This window comes from Mesoplodon densirostris, chromosome 7, assembly GCF_025265405.1.
Source record: "Mesoplodon densirostris isolate mMesDen1 chromosome 7, mMesDen1 primary haplotype, whole genome shotgun sequence".
NCBI lineage: Eukaryota > Metazoa > Chordata > Mammalia > Artiodactyla > Ziphiidae > Mesoplodon > Mesoplodon densirostris.
Window position 1 is genome coordinate 14,155,291 of NC_082667.1, and position 22,467 is coordinate 14,177,757.

The window sequence follows — 22,467 nt, forward strand, 5'->3', positions numbered from 1 at the left end:
AATCACCCCACCCCTCGGAGGGCCGGCCCCCGCTGAGGCCCACCCAACTGTGCCGCCTTCGCGGCCGCGGATTGGCCCGTGACGGGACCCGTCGATCGCGCTGGTGTCTGGGAAGGAGAGAAAATGGCGGCCGAGCCGAGCAAGACAGAGATCCAGACCATTTTTAAGAGGCTTCGCGCAATTCCGACCAACAAGGTGCGTGAGAGGAAGACGCGCGGCGCCCGGCGCCGGCCGAGAGGGACTCTCCCGGCTCCCCTGGGTTCTGAGGGAGGGAGAGGGGCCGGCGCGGGCTGTTTTCCTAGGGTGTCAGCGCCCGGCCTCGACTCGGGGCCCCTGACCATTCGCTCATCTCCTTCTCCACCCAGGCCTGCTTCGACTGTGGCGCCAAGAATCCGAGTTGGGCCAGCATCACGTACGGTGTGTTCTTGTGCATTGACTGTTCCGGGGTGCATCGCTCCCTGGGCGTCCATCTCAGCTTCATCAGGTGGGGTCTCCTCGCGGTCGGCCGGGACTGGGTGCTCAGCAGGGGAGAGTGGCTGCCTGGACTTGGAGCGCCCTGAGTTTTGTGTTCGCCAGCTTCTCACGGGAGGCAGCCGCCAGTGTGGGCCCCTTGTTACACAGGCGGTTCGTCTTCGCGTCTGGGTCAAAACTCCGTTATTTCCTGGTGATCAAACTCGACACTCCAAGCGTTAGTTTCAGAGAAAAGTTATCTCCGTTGTTCTTGTCGCTGATGCACTGGAGCGAGACTGTGGCTGTCCTTAAGGGAAAGGCCGAGTCCAAGTTTCGACCTCCTTTCGCATCTGGAAAATAATTAGTACCTTTTGGACTAGATGAATGAAGAGCAAAGTTTTCTTGGACAGGGTAGAGTGGAGGAAACAGGGAGGTGGCCGATGAATGTTTCCTGGGTGCCTACTGCAGCCCGAGGCCAAATGACAGGTGTGGGTCTGCCAGGGAAGCGTCTCCTGGAACCTGCTGGTAGGTGACACACAGCCCTTGCACACAGGTCCACAGAGTTGGATTCCAACTGGAACTGGTTCCAGCTGAGGTGTATGCAGGTCGGCGGGAATGCCAATGCGGTAAAGCTCCTCCTTACCATCCTCCTGCCCCCGTTCTTCTGCCTGGGTACTGACTTCACAGTGACTTCTTGGAGCCCCTCTCAGTTTCTCTGTTCAGAGGATTCTCTGGTCTATGGCCACACTGTACACTATTCTCTAAACTTGGACATTGGTCGTTGTTCTTTTCCAAGGGGCTTTGGATTCAAACTAAACTGGACAGACGTTCTTGGGGGAGAGGCCAAGGGCTTGGGGCCCCCACAGTTGTCTGGGTCTCGTGGGCCTGGATGAAGGCTGGGCAGAGTGGGTACAGCATGCTGTCCTCAGGCAGAGCTGAGTGAGGTCTGGGCTTCAGTCATTCATCGTAGAGGATGGGAGGCTGTGTTTTTTGTAGGAGTTTCTGAGGAACTTTGTGAAAAACTGCTGGTGTCAATAGAGCTTATTGTCCTGTATAAGTAATAACCAGACTGTTAGAAGGAGGTGTCTGTTTTGCTCTGGGGAGAATCACCTGTAGCAACGTTCTCCTCTCTTCTTTGCTCACCAGACAGCCTTCTTCCGCCAACATGGATGCACAGCCAGTGATGCCAACACCAAATATAATAGCCGAGCTGCCCAGATGTACCGGGAAAAGATCCGGCAGCTGGGGAGTGCGGCCCTGGCTAGGCATGGCACTGATGTAAGTGCCTGTTCTCCCGGGCTGGGGTCATGGGGTAACTGGGAATATTCAGAGTCCTGTGTTTCAGTTGTGTCTTCTTTCTAGCTTTGGATAGACAATATGAGTAGTGCTCCCAGTCACTCCCCAGAGAAGAAGGACTCTGATTTCTTCTCGGAACACACTCAAGTGAGTGCACACAAGGAATGTTTCCCACAGTTGTTCCTGACAGGTGGTTTACTTACTGAGGCCAAGGCCCACAGTCATGGGCATGGATTCCATTCGCCTTGGTGTGATACCTCATACGGGGAATGTTTGGGGCCCACTGCTGGATAGACCCAGGTGTTTCCTCTTCCCACGAGTAGCGGTGCAATGTGGCCCTCCTTAGGAACACACCCCTATAAGCTGGGGTGGTAGGGAGGACGAGAAGCTTCTTAAAGGCTCGAGGTATCAGGAACCCCAAATAACTTTTCCTGGATTCTTGCCCTATGAGAAAGGCACTGTGGTTGGGGACAATGAAGGGATTCCCTCCCAAGCAGCCCACCCCTGGGAGGAGGTTTCCCCTCTACCCACCCACTGGGTGCTGAAGTCAGACTCTGTTTGAATCCCTGCTCCTCTACTTAGTCTTTCTAGAGTGGTGGCTAAGACACCTAACCTCAGTCTCTAAGATGGAGAACGTATCTACCTCATAGGCTTGTTGTGATAATTAAACATATTTACATGTAAGAAGCCCTTAGACTTGTACGTGGCACATGGTGAGTGCCCGATGTAATTATTAAATTAGGGGAATGGGTTCTGGCTCTAAGTAAACAGTGAAGGGATGGAGGTGGCTGCTAGTTTTGTGCTGCTTTCTTCCATAGTGAATAGCAACTATAATTTTGATTGCTAACCTCCAGTATTCTTTCCTCATGGGCTTGGAGTAGGGCCTTGTACCCACAAGGTATTTGGCGCTCTTTGCCAGCAGGAATGGCTCATCAAGGCTTCTGTCATCTGGCTTTTCAGCCCCCTGCCTGGAATGCACCAGACACGGACCCATCAGAGACCCAGGAGCCAGCCCCATCTTCAGAGAGCAGTGGTCTGGCACGTGAGTTTAGCCCAGATTCCAACTATGTGCCTTGGTCCTGGCAAAGGGGCTAGGAATGGGACACCTGGCCAAGGTAATGGGAGTGAGGGGTCTCCTACTATCTCTGGGTGGGCTGGGATTCACGTAAGTCCCTCGGAGGAGGTGGTGGGCATTCTTTCTCTATTTTGGTGGCCTCAGAAAGCTGAGGAAAGCCGGTGCCCCTACTTTTACCCCATCACTTCCCTTAAGGGGAGGTCATAGGAAGTTTTGAGTCTTCCACCTGATTCCCATCATTGCATCCACAGAGCCGGAGCACGGCCCCAACATGGAGCTGATTGGCACCTCACCCAAAGCTTCTCTGGGTCAGTATGCCAGGTGGCAGGTGTGGGGTGCCTGGGAGAGGGTGGGCCTCGGGGGTTCTTTTCAGACCTGCTGCTGCCTGGTCATGTGGACTGAGGTCCCAGGAGACTGAGCATCTGATCTCTCTGGAGTGGGGCTTGGGATTGAAGTTGTGGCTGCAACATCGACCACAAGGACTTGAGAGCAGGCACTTGGCGGCCGGTGTCCCAGGCCTGGGATTTGCCTCTGGGGGTGGGGCTGGGGCTGGCCAGCGTGAGGCTGGACACCTAACCCTGGGGGCCGAGGCAGGATTGGCCTGTCTGGTCCATTTCGTGAGAAAGGGGACAAATCTGAGCTGCTAATGGCTGGAGGCAACATTGTCCTTTCTTGGCCAGTCCCTTGCTTTTCAGCTCTTTTTTACTCTTTTCTTGACGTCCTTCAGACTTAGTTCAGGGTGAACAGTCCATTTGCTGCCCTGGTTTGTTCTGTGGACCTTTGGGGATTGGGGCAGGAAGCCAGCAGAATAACCGTCAGTCTGACCCCATGGGAAGGCTGGCATGGCCTTGTCCGGAGTGAGGCTCTGTAGAGGCCTCTGGGCTTGGGAGCTATATGGAGGCTCTGAGGTGGGACCCCCTGTTAGCCACAAGTCTGTTTTTCTCCAGAGTCCATGTATCTGTCCCCTAAAGGGGCCCTTCCTGCCAGAGGTAACCAACAGCTGCTTGGGGAGCCCCTTGCACGCCCGCTCCCTGCTCTAGGAGCCGAGGCTGGTGTTCGGCGCTGCCCCTGCCTGGCGGTCTTCGTGTTGGGTCGGGGACTTTGGTGCTTCAGGTCTAGGTTCTTAGGTCCGTCGGCTGGGAATCAGTAACCTCCTCTAACCTCGTCTGTCTTGGCTTGGACGTCCTGCCACCACTGGTTGGAGCTGGTGGTGGCAGCTTTGCCTTCCCCTGCCTGAAGCTGTCCTTTGTAGACGCTCTTGCCAGGAAGCTGCATGATGTGGACTGAGCTGCTGCCTCTGACCTCCCTTTGTCTCTGCTCACGCCCCACCCTCTTCCTCACACAGAACTGAAAACCTCCCTCATTGGCAAGAAGAAGCCAGCAGCAGCTAAGAAAGGGGTAGGTGGGGAGAGGCAGTATGGCAGAGTGGTTAGGAGCTGGAGTCAGATGCCTGGGTTCCCCCTTTCCTGACCACTTACTGGCTGTATGACTGGAAAGGTGCTTAGCTTCTCTGCACCTGATCTGTGAGGGGCTGTCAAGATGCTTGTCTCTAAGGGGCTCCTGGGAGGAGTCAGTGAGATTGTGCACATAAGTGCTTGGCACATCCCGGGCCTGGTAGCGTTAGCCATTGTCCTCCGGCCCCCAGGCCTCTGCTGGGGTTGTGTGGGCCACGTTATGCTCAGCTCCAACAGAACCGCTGTTCTCCCTCTCCACCATGCTGACGGGGCTCCTATTTTTTTTACACTAAACTTTAAGAAGGAACCCTTTCCTTGTGGGTGTTTCCACGCCGGGGAGGGGATAGAAAGCATTGTGGTTGGCAAAGCTCTCATCACATAATTCTCCCAGCTGGGTGCCAAGAAAGGCCTAGGGGCCCAGAAGGTGAGCAGCCAGAGTTTCAGCGAGATTGAGCGACAGGCCCAGGTGGCAGAGAAGCTCCGTGAGCAGCAGGTGGCTGATGCCAAGAAGCAGGCCGAGGAGTCCATGTGAGTGTTTGCCAGAGGGGCCCCAGCTTGTATGGGATTGGGTGGGCAGGTCGGACAGGTCAGGATGGTGCCGGCCTCTGACACGTTTGTTCCCTCTAAGGGTTGCCTCCATGCGTCTGGCCTACCAGGAGCTTCAGATTGACCGTAAGAAGGAGGAGAAGAAGCTACAGAATCTGGAAGGGAAGAAGCGAGAGCAGGCAGAGAGGTTGGGCATGGGACTGGTGTCCCGAAGGTGAGGCTCAGCTTTGGTGTGTGGCAGGGAAATGCCATTGTTCCCCTGGGAACCATTGAAGGTTCTTCCCAGCAATTTGGGGTTCTAGGCTTAGTCTTCCTCCAAGGCTGAATAGATGACTTTGCTTATTGTCTTCAAGCCCCTAGTGTAGTGCTTGGCACATAGTAGGTACATGCTTGCTAAGTATTTGTTGAACAAATGAAACACAGGATCAGGTGCTCTTTTGATATGTCCAAGAGACTAGGGTGGTATTTCTTTTTTTTTTTTTTTTTTTTTTTGATATTTATTTATTTGGCCGCACCGAGTCTTAGTTGCGGCATGCGGGATCTTTAGTTGTGGCATGTGGGCTCTAAGTTGCAGCATGCGGGATCTAGTTTCCTGACCAGGGATTAAACCTGGGCCCCCTGCATTGGGAGCGCGGAGTCTTAACCACTGGACCACCAGGGAAGTCCATAGGGTGATGTTTCTTAAAAAGGGTGCTAACGGCACTTTGAACGGCAGGACAGTTTTCTCAAGAGCTTCCCAAGAATCGCAGGGCTTTCAGCATTCCTAATACCTGTCCACTAAATGCCATTAGTGTTACCAGATACCATAACACCCAGAAATACCCCCCCGATGCCCTTTGGTTGGGTGGTACCCTTCCTGTTTCAGGACCAATGGGTTTATGTTGCTGTGGTTTTCTTAAAAAAAAAAATAAGAACAAGGGCTGCTAACCAGTTCTCTTATGCATTTTGTTTGCTTCACAATAAGAGTTAGCATCTAGAGATTTTAGTAATACTAGGTTTTTTATCTCTCTTAAAAATTGGAATATCTGGCAGTGCCAGGGTGAGCAATCCTGTCTACAGTGAGCTTGTGCTAAGTGGTGTCTGCTCCTTTCCAGGGGGCCTGAGCTTCGCCAATGGCCTTATTTACTTAAACACAGCAGTGTTATACAGGAGGTATTGTTTTCCCTTTTTACAAATGAGAAAATTGAGACTCAGAGCAATTAAGCAATTTGCCTAAAGCCCCAAAATCTAGTAATTGTTTACAACTAGATTTTGAACAGAGAACTGTTTGATTTCATATTTAGTATTTGTAGCCATTATGCCCTACTTCTCTGGAAGAAGATACAGCCGGGTATTCCTACTTAATCTTTCAGGACATGGCCAGTTGGATTTAAGTTATTCCCTTTTAGTCTGTGTGCTACTGGTGTAACCCACAGTAAGTCAGGTAGGCAAAATTTTATCCCCAAAGGACTTTCCTCTTCCCTGTTCTGGTCACAGGAATGACTGGATTAAAGGGTATATTTAAAACTTTTTTTTTCTTTTTTGCACTACAGTAGAATCGTTTAGACCCAGCCACCTTACTTAAAACCCTGTTGCAAACTATTCACTCCTTGGAGTTCTGCCAACCAAAAGCGGTAGATATTTTTTAATGACTTTATTTAAATGAAATTAATCCTTAAAAGCCTCTGTGGAGCTTAACACAGGAGGGAAGAGAGGCATCACGAGTTGGTACTGGCTGCTAAATTCAATGCCTCTTCTCATTGGGAAACCAAATAGCAGATCCAGGTTTTAGTGCGTAAGGCCAGACTCTCTTCTTTGAAATGCTTTCTTCTTTAAAAAAAAAAAAAAAAAAGGATGGGAGAATTAAGAACTCATCCTTTGATGCCACTAGACTCATTTCCCTGGTTCTGGGGCATTTTTCATCTTTTTTGTTTTATGTGTCTATCTTGGTGAAGGATGTGGCTCATGGTGCAGCAAGTTGAGGACAGAAAGCACTATTATTTGGTGCACATTATTGTTAAAATTAAAACAGGCCAAGCAGTCATTCGTCAGGGAAACCCTACTTGGAGAAAACAAAGCTGATGTGTTGACAGGCGAGGAGTGCTCTCCAGTTTCGCACAGTTGCTAGCACTCCCTGCTGGGTCTTGCCCAGCCCTGGGCACAGTCAGGGGAAGAAGGTTCTGGGTGGTGCTCAGTGAAGGAGAACCCAGGTTTCTGCCAGCAGCTGGGCATCTTCTCTTCTCTCTTTTTTAAAAAATAAATTTGTTTATTTATTTCTGGCTGTGTTGTGTTTTTGTTGCTGCGCTCGGGCTTTCTGTAGTTGCAGCGAGCAGGGGCTGCTGTTCGTTGTGGTGTGGGCTTCTCATCGCAGTGGCTTCTCTTGTTGCGGAGCACAGGCTCTAGTCGCACGGGCTTCGGTAGTTGTGGCTCGCGAGCTCTAGAGCTCAGGCTCAGTAGTTGTGGTGCAAGGGCTTAGTCGCTCCATGGCATGTGGGATCTTCCCGGACCAGGGCTTGAACCTGTGTCCCCTGCACTGGCAGGCGGATTCTTAACCACTGCACCACCAGGGAAGCCCTGGGCATCTTCTCTTGTGCAGTGACACTGAGCCTCACTCCTGCTTTTCTCCACAGTTCCGTCTCCCACTCGGTGCTGTCTGAGATGCAGGTGATCGAGCAGGAAACCCCAGTGAGTGCAAAATCCTCCCGCTCACAGCTGGACTTGTTTGACGATGTTGGTACTTTCGCCTCTGGACCCCCAAAGTAAGGCTGTTGTTGGGGTGCAGACTGGGCTACCATGTTCCTCATCAAGCTTCTCTGAGCCACTGTACTGTCTCCCCAGGTACAAGGACAACCCCTTTTCCTTGGGGGAGAGTTTCGGTTCGCGCTGGGATACAGATGCTGCCTGGGGTCTGGACGGGATGGAGGAGAAGGAGCCAGAAGTGACTGTCTCAAGCGTCCGGCCCATTTCAGAAAGGTGGAGTGCTCCAGGGCAGCACGGTCCAGTAGGCTGCTCTGTGATGCTGGCAGTGCTCTGTATCTGCACTGTGTGCTGTGGTAGCCACCAAGTGTGTGGCTAGCGAGTCCTTAAAAAGTGTCTAGGGTTAATTGAGGAACTGAGTTTTGAATTTAATTTGAATACATTTGAATAGCCACATGTGGCTAGTGGCTACCAGATGAGAGAGCGCAGGAATCAGGCTTTGGTTTGAGCTGTGCTCTACCATTGCAGGAAGCCTCGTAGCCTCTTTTGCTTGAGGTCCATTTCTCTGGCAGGAGGAGCCTGATTTTACGCTTCAGTTCTTTTTTTTTTTATTAAATTTTTTTTTTTTTTTTTGCGGTACGCGGGCACTGTTGTGGCCTCTCCCGCTGCGGAGCACAGGCTCCAGACGCGCAGGCTCAGCGGCCCAGCTGCTCCACGGCATGTGGGATCTTCCCGGACTGGGGCACGAACCCGTGTCCCCTGCATCGGCAGGCGGACTCTTAACCTCTGCACCACCAGGGAAGCCCTACGCTTCAGTTCTGACCGCCCAAGGATTATGTGTCTCTGGCCTTCATCTAGTAATTTTTTAAAAGCATATTCCATGTTAATCGGGGTAGTCCTTAACTGATAAATTATCTGCAAATAATCCATTTGTAAAATGGGGACATAACGAATGACTTCAGAGCTGCCCTAAGGATTAAATGTAATGAAACTTATAAAACACCTAGCTCAGTGCCTGTGGCAGTGCTAGGTGGGAGTGACCGTACACCTTTTCAGCCACACTGGCATGCTTTTGAGAGAAAAAGGCGGGTAATAGTAATAATTACACCAGGAGAGTAGGTATAAATCCAGGCAGACTGAGACATTTGATATCCTAGTGGTTTGGGGCAGAAGCGTCGGCCCCTCCAAACCCTATTTCCATGCTACCTAGTGGAGGGAACATACGCTCTCTGTGCCTTGGCTTCAGTGTGGAGAAGAGAGGGCCCCTGGGTCCCAGAGCCGTAGTCACATGGGGCCATGGTGAGCATCCCCAGAAGGCCACTGGTGCTTTTTTCGGCCTCCGGTAGGAATGGGATAGTAATGCTAAAGTGATACTATTGCCTGGTAGCCATGGAAAGAGAGCTGTCCCACCTCCACCCCTCAGAGTCACAAACCGGAGGGAAGTGGAAAGCCGGAGCTCAGGCCTCGAGTCGAGTGAAGCACGACAGAAATTCGCAGGAGCCAAAGCCATCTCATCTGACATGTTCTTTGGGCGGGAGGTGGATACTGAGGTAAGTAGAGTTGTCCGCTTACCTGAGCCTGGAGGCAGCAGGTAGAAGCAGTTTCTTCCCTGCCGTTTTGGGCTTTGGCACCAGGGTGGCTGGGCCTGGATGAGTTCTTGGGCCGTTGGCCCAGAGGCCCCGAGGCCTTGCCTTTTCTTCACCGCAGCATGAAGCCAGGTCCCGGCTACAGCGGCTCTCAGGCAGCAGCGCTATCAGCTCTTCGGACCTCTTCGGGGACATGGATGGCGCTCATGGAGCAGGTAGGCCCCAAGCGAAGCCTGCGAGCAGAGCTGGGGCCCCCTGGACTAGGAAGGGCTTCCTGCTGGGCTCTGGGTCACCCTTGCCCTTGCTTTGACAGGTAGTGTGTCTCTGGGGAACGTGCTGCCCACAGCTGACATTGCCCAGTTTAAGCAGGGTGTCAAGTCTGTGGCCGGGAAGATGGCTGTGCTGGCCAATGGCGTGATGAGTTCTTTGCAGGTGAGGCTGGGACTGCTTGACCTGGGGTGGGAGGAGACCAAAGGGTAATGCTTGGAAGTTGGCCTTCTCCACCAGATCCAAATGTAGCTGCACGGTAGCCCTCAGCCCGAGAGAGCATTTTCTTTTCCTGAAGGGCAGCTTCCTTCCTTTGAGCTTGGTTTCAGGGCTGGGCCTCTCCCTAAGACGGTGCCATGTCTGCAGTGATTTTCCCCCACTCTTGTCATCTGTACTGTTTCTCCTCCCTCTCCAGCTTCTGTGAGATCAGGCAGGGCTTCCCCCTTGGGATCTGGCCACAACCCCTTTCCTGGGTCACAGTAAAATAGAAAACAGTCTCTGCCAGGGTGAGATTGGTGCCTGATTCCCCCGCCTGCCAGTACCCCAGTCCCGTGGGGTGTGTTGGGGGAGGGTGTGCATGCTGGAAAGCTGATGCAGGTTAGAGACCCTGACTTTGTTTTTTCTTTCCCCATCCCCAGGATCGCTATGGTTCCTACTGATCCAGGCTCCATGGCTCAGACATATGGTGTTGACAGCAGCAAAAACCTCATGATTCCTAGGCCTGGGATGCTTGCCTTGTGGAAGCTGGGGAGGAATTGTTATTTTATACCTGTGGTGTGTGAGTGGGTGGCCTTTGAGGATCTCGGGTGAGGGATGGGCAGTATTAGCCCCTGACCTCTGCCTGGAGATTGAGCCCTTTTATTCTCTTCTTCTCACACTCCCACCCCTGTGTGCTAGATTATTGTTAATCCAGTCCTGCCCCCAAAGCTGCTGCTCACTTGTCCTGCCACACTGGGAGTGAAGGGGGGGGGGAGTTCCCTCAGGATGGCTTATTCTGGGTCCAGGCCTTCCCCGAGTAGGGAAAGTAAAAAGTATAAGGCTTTTTTGCTGGCTCTAGGATCCTTCCAGATTGTCTGGGGGTTTGGCCCCTGTCCTCTGGAACCAGCAAGGAGGTCTAGAAAGAGTTCTGCTGTAGATCAGCCCCCAGGGGAGGGAGGTTCTGGACTTGGCTGCTGCTGTTGCTGCTCCAGTGGTCTCTTCTGGGCACCAGGAGAGGGCAGGGGAGGGGAAGGACCTTCTTCTGGGCCTTACTGAGCGCTAAACACTTTACCTGGTACCTGAAGGTTTCATTTGGGGTCAGACTGGAGGCCCGAGTGATCTTCTCCTGTCTCACGGCCCCTTTTTACAGCGGTCACTTGGAGGGTCACTTCTCCTCCTGGGTGTCTCGGAGGCCTCCCACACCATCCATTGTGGACCACAGGACCCTGTGTCCCTTCTTCTCTGGCTTGGTGGCCATGGTGGGTCTCAACTGCCCTGTGCTCTGCTCTGGATGCTGTGAGTGTAAAGCTGGCCAAGAAAGCAGAGGACGTGAGGGACAGAAGCAGGTTCCTGGGGCTCAGCTTGCTTCCTCCGCATCACGTGGGTCTTGGGGCCTGGACAGCACCCCACCCCTGAGAGCGTGAGGCGCCTACAGAGCTGCAGGTCTCACCCCTCTGGGCCACACACTCATCCTTGGTGCCATCGTCCCCTGCTGCGCTGGCAGCCTGGGCCCCCCCCACCCCGTGGTGGAGGGTTGAGGTCCCAAGCAACACAGACCACTGTTCCCACCACCCCCTCACCCAAAGGGATGTGACTTTCTTTCTGGACTGTTTGTATTGAAACTAAGTGGTGTCAAATAAAGCCCCGACGGGGCCCTAGGCCTCTGTTGGTCTGAGTGAAGTAGTGTCCTCTCTGGATCCTGCCTCCCTGCCCCGTGCAGGCCCCTCACCTCACTCTCTGGGCTCCCACCAATATAGGTAGGGCGTCGGTGCCGAAGCTGAGGGCAATCTCTCCGGGGCCTCCAGCTTGTCCCTTCTCTGAAAGCCAAAGGCCCCCGGCTCCTTGGCCCTGTCCTGCTGTGAGGTCCGGTGCAGCCTCGACCTCACCACCCCGTGGCACGCAGAGGGCAGAGCTGGTATTAGTTGGCCCTTTAACTCACCCACTGAGCCATATGGCTGCAGGTAGGCGAGCGACTTCAGCAGTGTACACCTCATCCTAACGGTAGGCTTGGTTGGTGGGGGGTCTCAATGGAGTTAAAAAAAAACAAATAGACCTTAATGGATCTCTCTTAAATCTAGGAAGGAGAGAGAGAGAGAGAGAGAGAGAGAGAGAGAGAGAGAGAGAGAGTGTGTGTGTGTGTGTGCGCGCGCGCGCGCGCGCACGTACCCCTGGCTTGGCAACCGTTTTCCCCTATAGGGGCTCTTGGAACATCTGTGTGCCACCTTAGGGGTCTTCGGGGTACAACTGTAAACCACTGGTCTGGGAGATGGGTGATTTGAAAGGATGGGTGGAGGGAGCCATGGGGGCTCTAAGCCAGTGATTTCCAAAGGGGGGGGGATCTTGGAGCTTTGGAATCATCTGGAGTGTTCATAATGGAGATTTCTTTGCCCCACCCCAAGCTGGAGCTTGGTCATTTGCGTTGTAAGCAAGCTCCCCAGGTCAGGATTTTTGAACTGCTCTCAATCAGCTGGAGGCTGGAGATGGCTGGTCCTGAGTCCTCACCACATGCCTAGGAACTTCCAGTCCTGGCCCGGGGCTGCAGAGCTTTGGGAGCCAGTCCCTGTAACTATCCAGGGGTGCTGGTCTGGGCAGGGAGGAGCCCAGGAAAATGTGTGTGCCCAGTGGCTTCAGAGGAAGCATCCTGCTCTGGGTCCCTAGGTGGGTGTTCCTGCCCAATTCAAGGACCCCTGCCCAATTCAGGGAAGTTGAAGACCACCTGCCTTACCTTCCAGCCTTGGCTGGAAGCTGGTACTCCTTGGCCTGTCTTGTTCACAGCTGCATCCCCACTGGCCTAACCCTGAGCAGGTACTTAGAAAATGCTTAATGAAACTCTGGCTGAGAGGCTCTGCAACGCTAACCCTTCATGGCCAAAGTCTCTAAAGTTACGGGAACCTGGCCTTGAACCATCTGAGCTTGTTCCCTGAAGGTCCATTCCAGCTGTGAGGCACCTTTCCCATGAAAGGCTGAGGACGTGCAGGAGGTAAGCCCATCTTTGCCATTATCTGAGGCAGTTCTCCAGGCTTGAGTGGTCCTCTGGCCCCCACTTCCCAGTCCTGCCAGAAAAAAGCTGGAACTTGGCACCAAAAACTCAAACTTGCTCCTTCCCTTCACCCCCTCAATCTAGTGGCTTTAGACTCACCACTTACCAGACACAAGGGACTTTATTCATTTCACATATTTAACTATTAGACACAGAGGAGACGAAGCAGTATTTGAAAGTGAAATTTGTCTTTTCACCCACCCTTCTCCATCTTATGGCTAGTGGCTATTCCTCCAGCAGAAGGCCACCATGGCTGTATCCTCCTAATACTTGCATCACTGGGTGTCACCCTTTACCATGCAAGGTCCTGCATGGTTATGCACCGTCTCCCTCTTCCTGGAGTTGCTGTGAGGAGATGGGGACCGTCAGCAAAAGGCTAAAGCCAAGTCACCTTTCTGGTGGCCTCAGCTCAATCTGCTGTCAGCTTGGGGGCCTGATGAAAGGCTGACAGAGCCAGGAGAGTAGGCTGTTAACTTGCTAGGGTCACTGCTTAGCTTGGGCTGATCATTAGAACCCCTCTGGCGGGTCTCTGGGCTGGGGCCGTTATTTGGCCTTTTCACCAGCAGAGGGCAGCATGGCACGGGGGTGGGAGAGGAGGTGGCTGGGAGTCCCAAGGGCTGGAGGGGAGCGGGGGAGGTGGGGGTGGGGGGCGGGGAGCCGGGTACTGGGCGTTGTAGACAGGACCCTTCAGACTCCTCAAGTCTCGGACTCATCTGTTTCTTCGGTGGAGCCGTCGCTCTCTGCATCCACTTTGCGGGCGTGATGCAGGGGTCTCCAGGGGGAGCCAACCCGGGGAGGGGTCCGGGCAGGCAGGCAGCTGGCCTCTGGACTGGCAGTGACCGAGTTGACCAGGCCTGGGATCTGCGCCAGCCTGAAGAAGGGAAGAAGCCCAGGGGGCAGCGAGGTGCCTCCCGTCCGGAGACCAGGACCTCCGCACTCACTCTTGCATGTGGATGAAACCATGGGCTGTATTCCCAAAGGACTCAGAGAGGATCCCTCAGGCCTCTGCTGGCCCCCAAACCCCTCCCCGACCGATGGACAAGTGCTGTGTGACCCATGACAGGGCACTACCGTGTCTGACTGAGGTTTTGTCCCCACAAGGGGGCAGCATCTTCCCACCCGACACTTACAGCCGTTCTAGTTCCTCATCCAGAGCCGGGTCGTCCATCAGGTCCCCTTTGTCAGGCAAAGCTCCTAGGAAATAATTGGGGGCACAAAACTTAATCTGAGGATCCTTCACCCGGGCTGCAGTCACACGGCCCCATGCCCAGCAGATGCCTATGTGCCCCTCACCTTCATGTCTGCCTATTCTGCCAACCCTGGGAGAGCTGATCTAAAAGCTTTGGGGAACAGAAGTTTAAGAGATCTGCTAGGGGGGCAGTAAGTCCTAGGTACTGCTGGAAAAATTTAGTGAAGCCCATTGCCTACCCTCCCCAGTCATAGCTACGAGACATCCCCAAACCTCAAGGTCATTGCACACACAGGACCATCTCCTTCCAAGACTAGATGGTGGGTTGTGAGCAGGTACTGAGGGTTTGGTCCTTTCTTGAGGACCCAGTTACTGAGCTGAAAAGGAGTCAGAGACACAGGATACAGCCCAGGCCCCAAAGACCATAAGTTATCTAGTTTTGCCTCTAAATCAGGGTGACCCCACTTTGGAGACAGAATGGCCAAAAACGCTGCCTCAGCCTCTCCAGGGAGGGTCCCAGGGTGAGAAGAGAAGGCGGGGTCAGGATCAGACCAAACTCTCCTCTGCGTGGCCAGAAGCCACCGGGAGGGCAGCTGTCCCTTCTCGGCCGCAAATCTCTTTGAGCTGGTTTCCTCAGCTATAAACTAAGGGAAGTAATTTTTGGATACTGGGGAAAGGTGAGAGGAGAGGGTCTAGGATGCTCTTTGGAGCAGTTAACAGTGGGAGGGAAGGTAAAGCTGAAGCCTGCAGATAGAAAGACTTTCTTAACAGCAAATTGTTAGAGAAAAGAGCTTCACTGGTGGTCAGAAGCAAGATGTGGCTGCTAACCGTGCTAGTCTCTGGAAAGCCTCAAGCTTAAAATTATCCATCTGGCTCTAGTTCAATTCCTGACTTTTTCAGATGATGCCTCCTGGCCCCTTTTGTTCTAAGTGGTGTTTAAACTATGGTCCGATGGAACCCTCTTGTTGTTTTGTGTCTGTGAGTGGGTGGGGTGCCTTGAGGAGGACTAAGGGAACAGGACAACCCCTCCACAACTGGCTGCACCTGGGGGACCTCAGGTCTCTATTTCATACACTGGAGATGCAGGTGAGGGTAGAGACCATACACTTCTTTCCGTCTCCCACTTGCCCAACGTTAGTGCTCTGTAAGGGAACTTAAATGAATGACTGTCCTTCTTAAAGGCCCAGAAAAAGTGAAGGCATGACGTTAGTCTACGCTGTGACCCAGATGCTACTTAGCTTTTCCTTTTTCTTCCTAGTGGCTGACTTGTGGACAGGAAGGGAGGGTCAGTTACCTAGGAGTGTAAAAGAAAACCTAAGCCAATTCCCCACTCCCTGCCCCCTTACTCTTGACTCCTATTTGCCACATTTGTATTCCTCCTCCAGCTGGTGACCTTGGCTACCAACCTCATTCAGCTGAGGGGTCCCCAGAACCGTGCATTGTGGCGGACTGGACCCTCAGTCAGTCCTGCTGAGGTTTGTGCTCCTGTGCACCCAGGCCACCCCTAGCAGGCTCGCTGTCCTGTAAGATCTAAAGCATCTAGCCCAGCACTTGGGCTGCTGTGGCTGGCATTTAACGAATGTTCAGTTTCCTTCTCTTGACCCCATTCCCGCAACTGGCAAAAGTCTTCTTTTGAGACTCAGGAACCTGGGATCTCAAGCACACCTGGATATCTCTTGAGGAGAGAGACTAATAATAAGAACACCTCTCAAGCTCTGTGGAGATGACAGCCTGGTGGCCCCTCCCCTGGGAGGGCAGCAGGTGTGGGAGGGGGAAGAGGAGGGTGGGTGGGAAGGCCAACCAGTGAGAGTAAAATGATGGACAGGAAAAACTGGGCCAGTGCGGGCCTCTCTCCGCCCCCCGCCCCCCTTTTTTCCCACTCCCTTTCAGACTAATAAGATATTTTTTCCAGATGGGAAAAAGGTCTCCCCAGACACACCTTTGCCCTGTTTACAAATGGGATTCAGGTGCCTCTGATACATAAGCTCCAGAGCCACTGATTAAATAGCCCTGTGTCTGCCCAACCTGCAGGCTACTCCCCAAAGCAGAAATGAGGATTCCATGGGAGGGGCTGGGCACGCCTCTGCCATGGAGAGGCTGCTTCATGTTGGGGCAGGACCTCGGGCGGGGAAGGCTCTCCCTCACCACGGGAGGGTGAGAGGCCTCAGAGGGCACATCTTGTGTTATGCACGTTCTGGCTCCCTAGGCCTCAGAGTCTGGCCCTGAGAAGTCAAGGCAGACATGGTGAAGCTGCCTCCCCCTTGGGATTCTGTCCACCAACATGGGCCGGCTCCTATGTGGCTTTGCACTGTAGGGGCAGGAGAGGCTGGCCACGGCTAGCTCTGGCTTACCTAGGGCTTGATTGATCCCATGATGCTTTGAGAGGGCCACGAGGAATCCATAGAAGGTCAGTCTCTGAACGTTGCTTAGGACCTCTTTGACGAGTGCTGGGGGTGGGCAGCTAGAAGGGAGAATACAGATGCCAAATTCAAAGACTAGTGAGTCTGAGTGCCATCTTTTCATCCAAACCTTCAGGCTTAGGGGGATGCCCAAAGCCAAGACCGAGGGATCTGCCTACCCTGGGAGCCCTAAGACCCTGGGGAGCATAGCAGATCTCCAGGAGCAAGGCCTTGACTGTGAACAGAAAGGCTGGCATGTTCCCTAACTGGTGCTTCACTGGCAGGGGTGGGAGTGGGGGAAACGGTGCTGGGCAAGGCCTCCGCTTGGAGGAGACCAAAACTGGCTGCTTTGTCCCCAGGGGGACTTTGTGCTACACAGGACAGCTTAACCCTCCCTTTCTGTAGGGTGAATTCCTCGCACAGTGAATATTTTTTTCCTTCTCTCTAAAAAGTCAAGACCAATCTATCTCCTGGCAAGGAGAAGGGGCCCAGGTTGGTCATCTACAGCTGCTCTTGCCCAGGTGAAAGCAATCCTTCCTGTGAGCCACCTGGGAAGACTTTCAGTCAAGAGCCTGGACTGGGGGCAAATGGCACTGTTCTAATTTATACTATGACCATCAAGGGCCTAAAAGCCCTGGGCCAGTCAGAACAGCCTGCTGGAGATCTGTTCTGGGCCAGGAGCCTGCAATCCTGGGGCTGAGGTGGGGTCTGCGTGCCTATTTCTCACCTGTACTTGTGCCGGTCACACAGGTTCTCCAGGCACTGGTAGAACAGTGACGCCTCCACGCCCTCCAGCACGCTGGCCTCGCCCAAGGTAGGCCGCTGGCGGTGCTGCCCACTGGACGATGTCGGCACAATCACCGTATTGGGGTTCTTGCCTGACAGCAGGTCCTGATAGATGGCAGCCACGCTCTCCAGGAATTCTGGGTACAGGGGTAGAGGGGCACAGGTCAGGCGGGGACGACACACTTGGTCCCCTCACAGTGCCCTCCCTTCTCTGTGTGTGAGCTCAGCTCCACACCAGCCTCAGTCCTCAGCACACAGTGTCCTGGGAGCAGGGGCCCTCGGCCTCATGTGACCACTACACTCATGAGAGATGACACTAATATGTGTTTCAGCTCAAATGTCCCCTCCTCTGGCAGTTGTTCCTAGACCAGGTGAGACTCCCTGTGACATCCTTTCATGCACCCTGTACTCCTCTGTAGTGCTTATCCAGTGAGGGGTTTTCTGTGTAACTACTTGTTCACTCTGTCTCCTTGCTGGAATGGAAGATCTTGCATAAAGGCCTGGATCATGCCTTGTCAGCCTTCCTGTCCCAGCACCTAGCACTGTGCCCGGCACATAGAAAATGCTATAAATTTTTTTTTTTTTTTTTTTTTTTTTTTGCGGTACATGGGCCTCTCACTGTTGTGGCCTCTCCTGTTGCGGAGCACAGGCTCCGGACGCGCAGGCTCAGTGGCCATGGCTCACGGGCCCAGCCACTCCGCGGCATGTGGGATCTTCCCGGACCGGGGCATGAACCCGTGTCCCCTGCATCGGCAGGCGGACTCTCAACCACTGTGTCACCAGGGAAGCCCTGCTATAAATATTTTTTAAAAATTTTGAAGGGTGAACGTGTGCACACTCCTGCTGGTAAGCCCCATCTTGCGAGCCACCTGCCTCTCTGACTCAAGAAAGCAGGTTGGAGGGCTTCCCTGGTGGCGCAGTGGTTGAGAGTCCGCCTGCCGATGCAGGGGATACGGGTTCGTGCCCTGGTCTGGGAAGATCCCACATGCCGCGGAGAGGCTGGGCCCGTGAGCCATGGACGCTGGGCCTGTGCGTCCGGAGCCTGTGCTCCGCAATGGGGGAGGCCACAACAGTGAGAGGCCCGCGTACAGCAAAAAAAAAAAAAAAAAAAAAAAAAAAAAAGAAAGCAGGTTGGAATACCAGTGTGGGAGAGAAAGCTTGCAAGCTGCTAATTTATTAAACATTTGAATTCGTTTTCAAATGTTAGTAGCTGAGCCCTCATAGGTAAGCAGAGACTTATGGCCCATCTCCCCGCTGCTGCTCCATCCTGGGAGCACTGTGAGGAGAGAGCCCCGACAGACAGCCAAGGGAAGAGGGTCTCCACACGTGGCTGCTCCTTCTCTAGGGCCCAAGAAACTTCAGAGAAATGGGAAACAGACGCCTGGAGCTGCTAAGAGCAGGTGGCAAGACCCCAGGCTCCAGCCCCTGCCTGACCAGGCCCTTGGGCCACCATCAGGAAAACAGAATGTGGCGCCTGAGTGAGGCCAGGGCTGGCTGGGGCCACCCGCTGGCAGGAAGGCCACGTCCAGACTCCAAGGACAGCCTTCTGTTTACTGGAAGAGCCTGTTTTAAACAAGTTTGTTTATGGACATAGCCAGCAATTTCTAAATCCAACATTCCATTTGATGTTGCTGTGTGTGAGCTGCTGGGCACTGGTGTTCATTCATCTATTTTTATTCCACCTGAGCCCAGAAGGTATTTAAGGGCACAGCTGGTGAGCACTGGGGGGCAGGGTGGGAGTGTGAGAGAGGACTGGTGTGCGCTTATTAAAAGCCGTGTGGGTGGAAAATGTGTGCTCACACATCTGAGTCAGGGCCCAGGGGGAGACCCCCGATCGCAGTGACACAGCAAAGTGGCTGAGCACACTGGCTGTGGAGTGGGCCCTCTGCAGGTCTGGGCTCCACCCCCATAAGCGCTGTGTCTCTGGCAGCTTTACCTCTGTGAGCTTCTCTCTTAAAGGACATACCCCTCAGGGCTGCTGTAAGGATTAAGGTGCTTAGTGCTATGCCCGGCACACAGTAAGTGTTCGCTAGTGAATCTATCGGGTGTTGTTCCAATAGTGTGTATTGTTGTTACTGTCGCTTCACTTAAACTGATGCGTCGCGCTGCTGGCTAGAAGCACTGTAGTTTCCTATGTCTTGAGGAGGCCGAGGGAGTCGGCTCTGCAGACTGAATCTAGTGATCACCAGCGAGAACTAGACATCCTGCTAGTGGGTGACCGGCTGTGAAGCACTCCACGGAGGGAGGAGGGGAGAAGTGCATGCGCCGGGCACCCCGATGGAAAGGGCAACAGGGTAGGAGAGGGCACGTGGCCCTGACAGGAGCCACAGGGGTCCTGGGAGGCTCTCACCTGAGTAGTAAAACTGGATCTGGAAGGCAAAAAGGAAATCTGAAAAAGACATCAAGCAGTCCATGGCGCCGTCCATGAGCACAATCCTGAGGGGGAAAGAGAGAGAAAATATGAGAGAATGCGTGTACGTGTGTGTTTGGGGGAGCATTCGAGCGAGCCATTCCTGGGGATCCAGTCTCCCTTGGGACAGCAAGACACTGGGGAGAGGGCTCCCCCAGACAAGGTCCTCCTGGTCATGCCACTTCTCCATCGTTTGGACTCTGTCACCCAACTGCACTGAAGCGGGAGGCAGGCTCCCGCTTCAGTGTCTGTGGCACCAGCTGGAGGATGGGACATGGGTGGGTGCTGACAAGGAGAGGGTGAAGCTGCAACGCAGCCAAGACCCCTTTTCATACCTATAAGCAGTAAACATTTCCATCCTGCAGTGAGGACCATTTAGTTCAGAATAAATACAGCTGATCAGAAAAGGCAAAAAGAACAGCCAAGAGGCTTAAAGGGGTCTTGGCAAGTGGCACTGAGATGTAATAAGCTACCAGGGGCCTTCAGAACGGCGACAGGCATCTCCGTGCTGGGACACAGCTGGCACCAAGAGCAGAGGGTACCGCTGGGGGCCTGCGCTTGACAGGGTCCAAGAACACACCCCACCCTGCGGTGCTGCGGGTCCTCCACGCACGCCGTCCGCTCTCACAAGCTGGCCGCCTCCTGCTGTCTGCTCTCTCTACCCCTCCGCCCGCGCACTCCCCTCGCAGGAAGAAAACCACGTGACCACTAAAGGGCTCAGACCGAGGCCACGTTCCTACTCTGCTCAGGGCCTCACTGGACAGGACAGGAAGAGAAGGAAGTTAGCACTCGCTGGACTCCATCCATGTGCCAGGCAGGGTGCCAAACTCACCTACTGGTGGGAAGCTGGGCCCCCCATCTGTTTCTTTTTTTTTTTTTTTTGACTGTGCTGTGTGGCGTGTGGGATCTTAGTTCCCCGACCAGGGATCGAACCCGCACCCCCAGCAGTGGAAGCACAGAGTCCTAACCACTGGACCACCAGGGAAGTACCCACCCCCACCTCCCCATGTGTTTTTGACTGGGTCCTATCTTTCCTTTAAAAACAAAAAACCTTTTATTTTGCTCTCTCGTGCATTTTTCTAATTCTCTCTCCACCTCCCAGGGTCCGAGAATCCCCAGACTGGCAACTGGATCAGCTCCAGAGAGAGCAGGCATTGCTCACCTCTGGGGAAGGGGCCTTAGAGGGAATATAATGTGAGCGGTGCCCCTGGAATTGTGCCAGGCAGCTGCCCTGGTTTCAGGTCTCCCCAAAGAGAGAAATGGTTCCTACCTCTAGTCTTCAGTTGTAATAATGGTAACGATAGAAACAGGCAATACTGACTGAGTACTTACTTCATGGCAGGCACTGTATAAGGTATTTTACTTATATTAATTAAAATTTATTCCCACAACAATCCTATGACATAGGTCTTGTTGATTATTCCCATTTTACAGGTGAAGAGATCAAGTCTCAGAGCAGTCAGCTTGCTGAGGTCGCACAGCTGGTGAATTTGCTCTACACGTCATGTACTTACTTTCTACTAGGTCTCACTGCCTCTTTTAAAATAAAGATACAGAATATGAACACTTGCACTTTACTTCTTCGTTTATTAGCTGCCTAACTTATCTTTTTTCTTCTCACCTATATCTTAGGGCCTTAACTGTTTCTCATGTATCTCTTGCGGAAGACAAAAGCTGCCTCAACTACCAGAATTCAACATTAAAATTCCAGCTGGAAAAAAATTCGAGGCCAGAGTGGGAGGAAGCAATGCTGCCAACGGCCACAGGAGGGCGTCCTGGTCTCTCCGGCAGAGGCTCCTGGGCCCAAGCGTTGAGCCGTTTGCCAAGTAGTTACCCCGTTTCTCATAACCTCAGGCAGGCGAAAGGGAAGAGAGGGGGCACAAAGCCCAGATTCTGATATCTGGAGGGGGAGAGAGAGGCAAGAGAGGTAGAGAGAGGGCAGGTAGCAGGGACTGGGTGACAGAGACACCCAAACTACAGAGGAAGAGTGAGCTCTCCCAGAGCCCCAGGGAGGAGGAACCACCAGCACCTCCAAGTCTTTCCTTCCCAGGCTCACAGGGAAGGAAAAGGCCCCGGAGGAGGGAAGGCAGTGACCTCTCCTTCCTGCCCCACCCCCAGGACAGCTGAGAACCCGAATGGCCTGAAGATAATTGCTAGGGAAGAGTGCCGGGCTGAGAACACTCCCAAGCAGGAAACCACGACGGGAACCAAAGCCTTTGAAGGTGTTACATGGCTTCTCTTGGTTTATCATCAACCTGGGACCTGGTGCTCCTGTTTATCGCAGTTACGTCCATTTACTATTTCTCTCTTTACCTATTTATTCATTCATTTCATACAGATGGTCCCCGACTTACGATGGTTCAACTTAGGTTTTTTGACTTTACAATGGTGTGAAAGCAAGACGAATTTGGTAGAAACCATGTTTTGAATTTTGAATGTTGATCTTTCCCTGGCCTAGTGATGCACAGGACATACTCCCTCGTGATGCTGGGCGGTGGCAGCTCCCGGTCAGCTACACGGTCACCAGGGCGGACACAGACAGCCATTCTGTACCAGACTACCATTCTATTTCTCACTTTCAGTACAGTGTTCAATCAACTACATAAGAGATTCAACACTTTATTATAAAATAGGCTTTGTGTTAGATGATTTTGTTCAACTGTAGGCTGATGTAAGTGTTCTGAGCACATTTAAGATAGGCTGGGCTAAGCTATGACCTTTGGTAGGTTAGGCGTAAAAACGCATTTTTGACTTTTTATATTTTCAACTTACAACAGGTTTATCAGGATGTAACCCCATTGAAAGTCGAGGAAGATCTGTATTGCAATATAATTCAAATACCATAAAATTCGCCCTTTAAAAGTGTACAGTGGTTTTTAGGGCTTCCCTGGTGGCGCAGTGGTTGAGAGTCTGCCTGCTGATGCAGGGGACACGGGTTCGTGCCCCGGTCCGGGAAGATCCCACATGCCGCGGAGCGGCTGGGCCCGTGAGCCATGACTGCTGAGCCTGCGCGTCCAGAGCCTGTGCTCCGCAACGGGAGAGGCCACAACAGTGAGAGGCCCGCGTACCGCAAAAAGAAAAAAAAAAAAAAAGTG

General features: G+C 53.2%; 2 protein-coding genes across 10 annotated transcripts in view; one reads left to right on the forward strand and one right to left on the reverse strand.

The window, feature by feature from the left end:
• Nucleotides 1-72: 72 nt before the first annotated feature.
• On the forward strand, nucleotides 73-11,228 carry ARFGAP2 (ADP ribosylation factor GTPase activating protein 2). Of its 3 annotated transcripts, none has more exons than XM_060103282.1 (16): nucleotides 73-195; nucleotides 366-484; nucleotides 1,004-1,076; nucleotides 1,597-1,728; nucleotides 1,813-1,893; nucleotides 2,707-2,788; nucleotides 3,073-3,129; nucleotides 4,167-4,219; nucleotides 4,667-4,803; nucleotides 4,904-5,035; nucleotides 7,431-7,559; nucleotides 7,639-7,773; nucleotides 8,921-9,047; nucleotides 9,172-9,298; nucleotides 9,397-9,515; nucleotides 9,989-11,228. In XM_060103282.1, exons 1-16 carry the CDS (start codon nucleotides 124-126, stop codon nucleotides 10,007-10,009), a joined length of 1,596 nt encoding a protein of 531 aa, XP_059959265.1. In that variant the 5' UTR covers nucleotides 73-123; the 3' UTR covers nucleotides 10,010-11,228. The 3 variants fall into 3 exon arrangements, with proteins under 3 accessions (XP_059959265.1, XP_059959267.1, XP_059959266.1); XM_060103284.1 differs by having other exon boundaries at nucleotides 9,401-9,515; XM_060103283.1 differs by having other exon boundaries at nucleotides 9,205-9,298.
• Nucleotides 11,229-12,690: 1,462 nt separating this feature from the next.
• CSTPP1 (centriolar satellite-associated tubulin polyglutamylase complex regulator 1) overlaps nucleotides 12,691-22,467 on the reverse strand; it is a 199,982-nt gene continuing 190,205 nt past the window's right edge. For all 7 annotated transcript variants that reach the window (XM_060103122.1, XM_060103123.1, XM_060103126.1 and 4 more), the window contains 5 exons: nucleotides 19,313-19,398; nucleotides 16,904-17,099; nucleotides 16,129-16,238; nucleotides 13,719-13,782; nucleotides 12,691-13,459 (listed from right to left, as the gene is read on the reverse strand). In XM_060103122.1, the coding sequence (XP_059959105.1) occupies nucleotides 13,285-13,459; nucleotides 13,719-13,782; nucleotides 16,129-16,238; nucleotides 16,904-17,099; nucleotides 19,313-19,398 (631 nt within the window). In that variant the 3' untranslated portion in view covers nucleotides 12,691-13,284. The remainder of the gene's footprint in view (nucleotides 13,460-13,718; nucleotides 13,783-16,128; nucleotides 16,239-16,903; nucleotides 17,100-19,312; nucleotides 19,399-22,467) is intronic.

Coding starts and splice junctions, on each gene's coding strand:
- ARFGAP2 (XM_060103282.1), top strand. CDS start 124: ATGGCGGCCGAGCCGAGCAAGACAGAGATCCAGACCATTTTTAAGAGG. Junction 3,130..4,166: donor CTCACCCAAAGCTTCTCTGG/GTCAGTATGCCA, acceptor TTCCTCACACAG/AACTGAAAACCTCCCTCATT. Junction 5,036..7,430: donor ATGGGACTGGTGTCCCGAAG/GTGAGGCTCAGC, acceptor TTTTCTCCACAG/TTCCGTCTCCCACTCGGTGC.